This window comes from Camelus bactrianus, chromosome 10 (assembly GCF_048773025.1).
Source record: "Camelus bactrianus isolate YW-2024 breed Bactrian camel chromosome 10, ASM4877302v1, whole genome shotgun sequence".
Classification (NCBI taxonomy): Eukaryota; Metazoa; Chordata; class Mammalia; order Artiodactyla; family Camelidae; genus Camelus; species Camelus bactrianus.
Window position 1 is genome coordinate 29,209,929 of NC_133548.1, and position 10,455 is coordinate 29,220,383.

Below are 10,455 nucleotides of genomic sequence, written 5' to 3' on the forward strand. Positions count from 1 at the left end.
TTGTCAGACAGAAGGGGAAACTGAGGCCAGAGGAGAATTGAGCAGTGCTGGCTCCTAGGGCCACGAATGGCCAGGTTGGAACTAAGGGTTCCACGTGGGTGGGAGAAGGCTTGAATCCAGCGGCAGGCCGTAAGAATCGGGAAAGGGACTCTTTTCAACCACAGGAGGAAGGGGGAATCTGAGAACGTCACGACCGCTCACGGCGCAGCACAAAGCCGACCTCGCGAATTCCGACCCAGGTACTCTCCACTCCGGGAGCCCCAGAGCTGCGGCTCCCGCTCTCGCGATACTGGCCGGCTCTCGCTCCGGGCTCCCGCTAGGCCCCGCCCCTCCACCGCAGCCCTTCTGTCGTCATTTCCTGTGGGTCTGCAGGCAAAGGGAGAAGATGGCGGCGCTTGGGGAACCTGTGCGACTGGAGAGGGGTAAGTGGGGCCGAGGCTGGGACCGACGTGGGCGGAGGGGGTGGGGGGTTCCGTGTCGCCAGGGGGGTGGGGCAGCCAAGCTCTGAGACCCGGAACCAGGCTGTCCCTCGCGCTGGCGCCGGTGGCCGCCGCCGTGGCTGTGCCGGGCCCCAGGGTGGGCGCTTGTTGCCCTGGGCTGGTACCCAGACCCCTCGGCTGTTCGCGCGGAGCGCCCCGGAGCGCCGCACACTTCTGCACCACATGTCTGCGTTCGCGGACACACGCCGCACACGCCGTGGCTGTGCCGGGCCCCTGGGAGGGCACGGCAGACCCAGCGTTCTGAGACGTGTCAAGCTGTGCACACATTACACGCCCAGTTCGGACAGACTACACGCACTGCCCGTATTGATGCGTGCACAAATCTAGCGTCCCCGCCTTCCCCCACACATCCCGGACACACTGCACATTCCCGCGGAACCCCCCTTCTTTACGCACAAATTCTATCATTGCTTCCACTACAACCTCAGTTGTATTTGTAATGGGGTGTTTCCTGGCTGTGGTGCCCCTCCCAGGTAAGCAGAGGGTGCTTTAAAAACAATTCTACTGATGTGGTCCTGGGAAGGAGGTTACATAACTAGGAGGAATAGTGGTAGAATATAAAAGCCTTGAAAAGTGCAGTCTTATTCTTTCTTTACAGATGCGACCTTTGCTAACGGGCTGGTTGCTTGCTTTTTAGAGTAGGCTGTCGAGGAAAATAAAACCCGTTCTGCTGAGCGATTAGAAACTGAAAAGCCAGTGAAAGTACAGGGCCTAAAAGAATCCTGTTGCAGATTTTCAGCATTTCGCTCTTTCCTCCCCAAATCCTTTAGTTCAAATAATTTCAAGCATACTTTTGACATACCAATGTTAAGTCATTGGTAAGAGCCAAAAAGTACAAACTAAATATTTTGAGTACTAGTAGTAAACAAAGTATAGGATGGAGATTGAAACTATCTCGCAAATACTAACGTTCGCAGTTACAGTCTGAATAGTAGAACTTCCGCTCTAAGAAGGGACTACATTTTTTGAATTATTATATTTGGAAAAATGTCTTTCCTCGTGCCTTCACACAAACAAATGCACACTTTGTCTATTCCCTGTGGTGTTCACTGTTTGTAAGTCTGTTTAAAATGATGTTGTTTTCGTCCGGCCCACCAGGCTATTAAAGCATCATTTTTGCCAGAGGAGTAGTTCACTTTGGGAAGACTTGCTAAGTTAGTGCTAAGACTGTGACATCTTTCTGAGCACAATGGCACTGTGCTTTGTGGATGGGAACAAATCTGTTTGGTGTTAACAGGAGTAGGTGTTTTTCTTTGAAAGTCATTTGTGGATTTCTAACACGTTGGCGGTCTTTTGTATTTTTAAATGCAGTACAAAATGTGAAACTTTATCTCTGGCATTTAGTTTTGGTAGTCATGGCTTTGTTTTTTTTCCTTTTTCAGAGTTCATTTCTGTTCCACAGTAGAAGGTTCAGCAACCTAGTAGGATAAATTACTAGTGGATGCCAGTTAGCAGGATGAGAAAGTCAGATTACACCAACTCTGGTTCTTATTTAGCATTCTGTTTAACAGACTGTTAAGAAACTCTCCCAGCAGTCCCACAGTATAAAATTAGAGCATACGATCAAGATCCTGAATGCTTTCAACATCATCAAAACGAGATTCAGTGGAACACATTTGAGCACATCTTGGGTACAGTAAAGAGTATTTTATGTAATAATATATGTAATAAAGAGTATTGCTTTTTCAACTCTTTGTTGGAAATTTTTGTGTAGCTTGCATATTGTAACTTTGTAAATCAAAATAGTTGATGAACTAACACTCCCCATTCACTATCCATTCTGATGGTGGGAGACCAGAATGGGGAAAGTCTTGTTTCCATGGCATTTGATTAACATCAGTTGAAGCTTTTATTACCTGAAATTGAAGAATCTGCTTCTTTTTTCACTATATGTATTTCTACTTCCCCAGCTGCAGACACAAGGAGGGCCATACTAATTCTGTACAGAAAAAGTTCCAATCCTTTAGTATAATATAAAATTCAGAACTTCTTCCACTTAAGACAAAAGGAGGCAAGGAAAGTAGAATGATAGGTACTCTAGCCCCCTGTGGTGCAAAAACAGTTTTAAAAAAACAAAGTAGAGATAGTCAGTGTTGAAACACGACTGAATTTTACAAAATTTCTTAATTCTTAAAACATTTATCCTCACACTTCCCAATGAGAATTGCCTAACACGCTTAATATATTTGTATAAATGTATACAACCCCTTAATAATTATGATTGATTGGTGCTAATGTAACATAACATTTATGTTTGCTGTATGCCAGGCCCTTTCTGTGTATTTTTTGTTTTAGTCGTCAAGTAATTCTTATAAAGGAGATACTGTTAACTTCCATTTGCAGTGGAAAAACTGAGACATGGGGAGGTTAAGTAACTTGCTCAAAATCCCACAGCTGTTATTGAGACCAGGTTCACAAAACTAATTGTTTTCTATTCTGTATTTTGTAAACATGTATTTGACTGAGCTTGCCTTAATTAAAACACTGTGTTAATGATCCTAAGTTGAAAACAGACCAGTTAATTTTACTCATTTGTATCATTGTTTTAAATGTGTCCCTGCTACTGACTGCACCTGTTATTGAAGAGTTTTCATGTCTACATATATATTATGTTTTCTTTTGGGAAATAAACAGTGATTTCACTGGCACACAGTGTTTTATACTGTTCAGTGCTTTGGTTACTAGTGGTAACCAAATGGTGGTAGGTAAATTTTGACTAAATAGTTTCTGATAATACTGTCAGCTTTCCTGAAGCAGTACGGTGTTCATGTGTCTGTCACATTTGAGCTCCAGTCCTTTCCTGTGACACTTAATACTTTTTATTTCATTTCCCTGTGTCTCTCAGAGATGCTGTTTTCCAAGTTTTATACTTGTGCAACATCAATATTTTCTTCCTAATCTGCTGTAAAATTTACATTCCCATCCTCCATACGTGAATACACACACAACACACAAATTCACACTCTTAATTCATTTTTCCTCTTAGTTCTATATATTGTTAATCATTGAGGAATAGACCCTCAATGCTCCACTGTTATGTAGGCATTTAGAGAATATTCCAAGAAAATTATCTATCACAGTGTGTTTGTTTAACTCTAGATATTTGTAGAGCAATTGAATTGTTGGAAAAACTACAGAGGAGTGGAGAGGTACCACCACAGAAACTTCAGGCTTTACAGCGAGTCCTTCAAAGTGAATTCTGCAATGCTGTAAGAGAGGTGAGTAAATGGGATTAAAATTTACAGAAAAAACCCTGAATTAATTAGGTAAGATAAAAATTTGGATTCAGAATTTCTTAAGAAAGTGAACTTTAGAAAAGCATTAGAACCTGCCCCTCTCATTTTTGGAATTTCTAATAGAAAAACACTTTACAAAGATGTATAACTTTGTCTGAAATTTTAACACATTCATTAATTTCACTAAGAACTCAAACATGGTATATTCTGAGATTTAAAATCGCAGTGGTAACTTTGGGTTTTGCAGGTGTATGAACATGTCTATGAGACTGTGGACATCAGTAGCAGCCCTGAAGTAAGAGCTAATGCGACTGCAAAGGTACATTTTTTCATTTACTTAAAGTGAGAGAACTCTTCATCAATTAGAGGTTTAAAATGTGCAATTATTAGATTCATAATAGGTTTATTTTGAAAACTAACAGTATCTTTCAAGCTATGCTAAACTTCTCAATTACTAAGAAACAGGACTTTTTATTGACTTTATGAAAGCTATTTTATGCAGTTTAGATGATGCTTAAAAATGTACTTGCACACAAATAATACACATACCATATACATAGTTGCTATATATAAGATAATTTATCATCATGTAAATATTCATAAAAATTCTGAGGTATGAATTATGATCCTCATTTATTGGTGAGGAGGCGTCAGATTAGCTTATGTGCCTCAGACCATGCAAATGGTAAATGGGAGATCTAGGGCACTACCCTGTGTTGCCCTTTCCTCTTCAGAGCTGCAGGTAGCAGTTTTTATGTAGTTTTTCTGAACCACTATTTTCCTCAAACCAAATGTTGACCTCAGTGTCCATCATGTGTTGTTAGAGTAAGTTAATATCAGCAGTAGGTGACTTATACTAGAGTTAGTCATTATTCATTGGTAGTTACTGGTTCACAAAAGGAAATACTAGATTCTCTACTGAGTACAAACACTTAAACATGTGAATATAGTTTGACAGAGTAGAAAAAAAATTAAAACTTGGGTTTAATTCCTGACTTTCCCAGCTTTCTGAATTTGTGAGCCTTGGTTCCATTGTCTCTAAAATGAGGCCTCTTTTAGAGCTTAGAATGTGATGATAGTGGTTTTCAACAAATCTTGATTTTCTTTCTCCCTTCCTTCCCATTTTTGCTTATGTACCCTGATCCAACACACACACAAAAAAATAGTTCCCAATTACTTAATTACCTTTGAAAGCAAGATGAAACCAAAAATCTCAGTTTTGTGTTAGAATTAGTCTAATTAGTTTAAATTTTAAAGTTTTAAAGATGTGGCTCTGTTTCATTTGCTGTGGAGTTTCAGTAGTAACTAGATAGTTAACTAAAGCTACAAGAAAAATTCACATCAGCTAGAGGTACACCTCTTTTTCTCCATGTTATTTCTAGATGAGTGAGTTAGTACACAGTACAGATAGTGCAGCAGCCAAATTACTGCATACAAGGACACCTACCTCCTTACAAGCTATGTAGGTAGGTTGTGCCCTGCCCAAAAGCCCCTAAAGGAGCCAGAATGACCAGCCCTAATGCTCAGGGCTGCTGGCATGCTGGGGAGGGATTCTCCTCTTTAATGTGCATAGTGTTCATCTTTCTAGCAAACCTGCTTGCCAAGCAGGGCACAGAGGTTCCAGGCACTGGAAGGACTAGGAGTGGTCTAAAAGATCTCAACACTTCCTGCATAGTCCAGGGTTGGCTTTCCTGTTGTCCTCTTTAAAACACCATCTGGTTAGCTTTCCTTCTCAGAACTGTCAGTGAGTTTGTGGACATTCAAACATCAAAAATACTGACTTCAAAAGTAGTTTCTAAAAAGGGACAAAAGAATGAAGTAAACAAAAGTCTTATTATTACTTTTTTTAATACGTAAAATTTCCCTTCAGGCTACTGTTGCTGCATTTGCTGCCAGTGAAGGACATTCTCATCCTCGAGTTGTTGAGCTACCAAAAACAGAAGAAGGCCTTGGATTCAATATTATGGGAGGCAAAGAACAAAACTCTCCAATCTATATATCTCGAATAATTCCAGGTGGAATTGCTGATAGACATGGGGGCCTCAAGCGAGGAGATCAGCTCCTTTCTGTTAATGGAGTGGTAAGGGTACTTTTTATTTCTACTTGTAGTAATGTGTTGTGACCACTTGGGGGTGTATTTGAGTTAGAGAAACAGAAATTGTAGGGAAAAACCAAAGAAGCTTTGTAGTTTAGAAATCCTTTGGGGGAATCTTAGGCACTACTATTAGTACAGTGATACTTTTTTAAGCACTGTACATGTGTGTTCTGCTTCTTTCCAATGTAAATTAGCAAGGCTTAGTGTGATTTTTTGATGTAATTAAGCTCTTTCATAGTTAAGGCAATACATTAAAAGTCTACCCTCAATTTTATCTTATAGAATGGCAGTTACTTGATTTAATTCTGATCTGGTGAAATAATAGGATGTGTAGACTGATATGCTAATTATTTGGAACTTAAAAACCATTTCCTGGACTACAAACAGAATGACTTAGCAGAGGATTTTACACTGATTAAAATGATAAAGCAGGATTATCTCATAGGTTTATAATTTGAAATGATACAATATTAAAACTTTTTTAGTTACACTTATTTTAAACATTTTTCATTTTGAGTCGCTTAGAAAGCCTAGATGCTAATTGTGCTTATGTCTTTGTGTTGTTTTTTCCTAGAGTGTTGAAGGAGAGCATCATGAAAAAGCTGTAGAACTGCTGAAAGCAGCTCAAGGAAAGGTTAAATTAGTGGTGCGGTACACACCCAAGGTCTTAGAAGAAATGGAGTCACGCTTTGAAAAGATGAGATCAGCAAAACGCAGGCAACAAACCTAATGCAGTTAAAAACTTTATATTCCATTTTGCTTTTAGCTAGAGAAGTTTTACTTGTGACCTACTGATGGCTACAATGCCAATGATTGTAAAAAAACAAACTTCCCATGAAATCCTCCCTGCCATTTTATACCTGCCTGTTTTAACATCACTTATGGTTCCAGAGATGCATACTCTTTTTTCTGACAAGAAAAAGTAAAAAGGTGATGAGGGCAATTGTGTCCTGCTGTTTTTACAGGCCTTTTTCAAATGCAGATTTTGTCATAAAGTTGTTATAGATTTTTAAAAATGCTTTTTTAATATTCAAATGTACTTTTACATTCTTAATCTTTTTTTAGGGAAAAAAGTTTTCTTTATTTGGCTGCTTATTTAAAAATAACAGTTCTCCATACTTTGTTTGCTTTATTTTTCTTTAACCTACAACATTTCTTTATGATTTTCCAAGAAATTACACATGACAGTCTCAGCTACAGCAGTTCATCACACTGCTAATGTTAATTAACATCGCTGCTGCGTTTTGTATCTGGAACACACACTATGTATAATCAATGGTAAATTATAACCCAGCACAGTGGAAGTTTTTTACTTTTATTTAAACATACTATATAATGAATACTCATTTATACTGATTTATAAAAGTTTTTAAACACTGAAACAATCATTGCTAAAATATGTATTCTTTCATAATATTTGAGCAGTGAGGCAGGAGAATGTAATTTGATTGTTAGCATTACTGATTACATCTCTCTTTATATTCAACAGTGTATCGTAAATTACAAATGCAAAAGAGGTTTAGGTTTTATCTTTTGCAAATTTTTTTAATGCTACTCATTTTTATTTAAATATACTTCTTATATTTTGGTCCTTCCATTCCTAGAAGTGAGCCAGTTAGTTTGTGGTGGGAGATAGCAAAGAAGAAAAAGTAATACTTTAACCTCACTCAAGAGTTAACATCTCTTAAGTAGCTCAATTTAAAGAATTGATGCTAAATAAGAAAAAGATAGAAGGTATGTTTAAGACATATAGAGATTGTAAGGTGATGCATTTGTAAGAATCTGCAGACTCTTGTCAAAATGAGTAGGAACTCATTCATATTAAAATGGTTGGATTTAGAGATGTGATCTTTGTTTATGATTCAAATATAATGATGAGAATTCTGAGAGATACTTTTCATTTGTCCACTGGATGTCACTGTTTTACTGAAAGGCAGCTATTAGTGGATGACTGTGACAGGTCTTTTTAAAGGCAGAAGTTAAAGAACTAAGGTTCATTTGTATGGCTTTTTGAAATTTTAAGTGACAGGTGCTAGAAAGAAAAAGTGGATTAAAATATATAAGGAATTTAGTATAATTATCAACCCTGTGCAAAGAGTGGGCATTTTGTAACATTCCTTCTGGAAGAATGGAAATGTGTTATCTTTTTCTGCATGTTTGTGAGCACTGTGAGTCTTAAAAGATTATTCCAGTTTTCAATAATTTTTCAGAATACAAGTCAATCAGCATTGTTATTTATCATTTAGGTATTGAACACTGGATTGCATGGTTGAATGTGTCTTTAGTCCACTGCAAAATGTGCTTGTTCTTGATAGGATCATGTTGTTAAATTGTATATTTCCAAAATTAATTGATGTTTTAAAATGTTGAGACCGAAGTAGTGTAGAAGAATTATGGACTTAATTTAATTATAAAATTATTAAAGGTATTTGTTGTAGAGCTTTATATATTAAAGAGATGTGTTGGTGCATATGAAAACAGTACTGTTACTGTTATGCTCGTGTTCTTGCATTGCTGGTAAACCCTGAGGAAATCTTATTTTAGTATTGCTGCAGCTGCAGTAGCTTCTAAGGGTGTGTCAACATTTCATTATAAATTATAGCTTCCTGGTTCAGTATCTCAGCTGTTTCAGAACATTCAGCCAAGTTAAATCTTTTTTGGTGTTGAAACTTAGTAAGTTGAGTAAGCTATTTTTTTTTCCTTCTACAGTAATCCACAATCTGTTCTTTGTGTGGGTTGGCACTTATTTATAATTCTTAAAATATGGGTAGCTTAAAAGAGCCAAATACAGTAGTTTTGCTTGCTCCTGTTCAGCATGAGTAGCAGTAGTTTATTTTCGTTAATGCAGTTTTCATAGTGTGTCCCAGAATTTTAAATCCTGACCATACAAGAATTCAGTCATTCGGTGGCAAAGATGTACAGTAGTGGTCTAGTATCATGAGGAAATGAAGGGAATTTTCATCTTATAAATGTATGATTCATGAACATAACTAGGCACATAGTGTATAATAGGTGTTTGATTTGTAAATTATAAATATAAATTGTCTTCCCTCTCCAGTTTCCATTTATTTTCTTGGTTTTTCCAAATGAGTTGACTCAGTGATTCTCAGCCTCAGCTGCACATTAGAACACCCTGCAGACCTTTAAAAAATGGTGACACTGAGTCCCATCCCACACCAACTAAATCAGAATCTTTGAGGTGGGGCCAGATGCTTGTTTTTTGGCTTTTTTTTTTTTTTTTTTTTTAAGCTTTCTAGTTGGTTCTAAGGTGCACCTAGGGTTGAGAACCACTAGTTTACCCCTTTGTAAAATGCTCTAAGTACACTGGACTCTGGAAGTATCAGAATAGAATAATTCAATTTACAGCTACTGTTAAATAGCTGTAAATGTAATGATTGGTTATATTTCTTAGTAATTTCTTTAGGAATAAAAGGTACATGGCATTCCTTATTTGGAAAGTAATTACAGTCTACCTTTTTCTTCCTTCCTCCCTCCCTCCTTCCTTTCGTCCCTTCCTCCTGTCAGTAGTTTAAATGTAAACTTTCAATATCTGTCACCTTTCTGCCCCCTTTGCCTTTAAAACCTATAAAAATAAATATTTATTGTTAAAGAAAGCATGTTTAAAAATTGCAGATGAGAAATATTGTTGTTGATAATTACGTGCTGTCTTAATATGGCCACTTTATCCATTAGTGTCATACTAGATTATAGTGGCCTAGTGCTTTGAGGTTTGAGAATTCAGATGTGTTTTTTAAAAAGTCACTGTCTTCCTCTTCTAAATTTTTGAAAGTTACTTTGCTCGAGGACTTAAATAATTTGGCTCAAATACTTTGTTTACAATATAAATGGATATTACAGCATTTAATAGAAGAAATGGCTATGGCTTATCTGAAAAGAATGTCAGCATGACTTGGTGTAGACTTAAAAGAATATATGTTGTGAATATTTTATAATGTGGAATGATCATTGAAATATCAAGGACTCCAGTAATTGTATTTCTTGAATAAATGTATGTTTATGAATTTCCTAACTTACATTTTGTTGTCTCCTCTGCTAACAATCTGGTTTTATACTTTTCATTGTTCAAAAAATGTCACTAATAGTGTTTCTTCAAAGATTTTGCAGCTCTGTAATGATGAAATAGTGGAAAAAACCAAATTGCTTGCTCATTAAATTTTCAAGAACTTCCAAACTAATTTGTATCTGAACATAGTTTTTAAAAACATTAGCAAACAATATGCTTCTACTTTAATTCTTAAGTTTGAGGTAAAGGAATATAATAGCCAAAATGGATTTAACATTTTTTTCAGTGGATGACTTCATTTATCAATTCAGTTCTGATTCTTAACACTTACTTGAAATAAATCTGTATTACTTATATTCTTGGTCTTTGGATTTGAAAAAAAAATGATGTAACTACACAATAGATGTGTTTCTGAAAGACATGTATAAAATAACTTTTAAATGAGGTGAATCATAATCTGTGGTGGTTACTGGAATGAAACCTCAAATTCCTATATTTTGCTTTGTCTTTCATAAAATATAACTACAGAAAAAATTCTCTTGTGTTATTTTAAGAGAGATTGTATGGTATGTGATTGAGAGGACAGAATCTGGAGCCTGC

General features: G+C 36.8%; 1 protein-coding gene across 1 annotated transcript; it reads left to right on the plus strand.

Moving 5' to 3' along the window:
• Window positions 1–348: 348 nt before the first annotated feature.
• On the plus strand, window positions 349–10,213 carry LIN7C (lin-7 homolog C, crumbs cell polarity complex component). The gene is made up of 5 exons (XM_010964747.3): window positions 349–422; window positions 3,600–3,718; window positions 3,984–4,055; window positions 5,607–5,816; window positions 6,406–10,213. The coding sequence occupies exons 1-5, from the start codon at window positions 386–388 to the stop codon at window positions 6,559–6,561; spliced, it is 594 nt and encodes a 197-aa protein (XP_010963049.1). The 5' UTR covers window positions 349–385; the 3' UTR covers window positions 6,562–10,213.
• The last annotated feature ends 242 nt before the right edge of the window (window positions 10,214–10,455 follow it).

What these genes read in the sequence shown, in the direction of transcription:
- LIN7C (XM_010964747.3), top strand. Translation starts at nt 386, where the DNA reads ATGGCGGCGCTTGGGGAACCTGTGCGACTGGAGAGGG. An exon ending in ACCTGTGCGACTGGAGAGGG is followed by an intron (nt 423 to 3,599) that starts GTAAGTGGGGCC and finishes GTTTAACTCTAG; the next exon opens with ATATTTGTAGAGCAATTGAA. An exon ending in GAGCTAATGCGACTGCAAAG is followed by an intron (nt 4,056 to 5,606) that starts GTACATTTTTTC and finishes ATTTCCCTTCAG; the next exon opens with GCTACTGTTGCTGCATTTGC.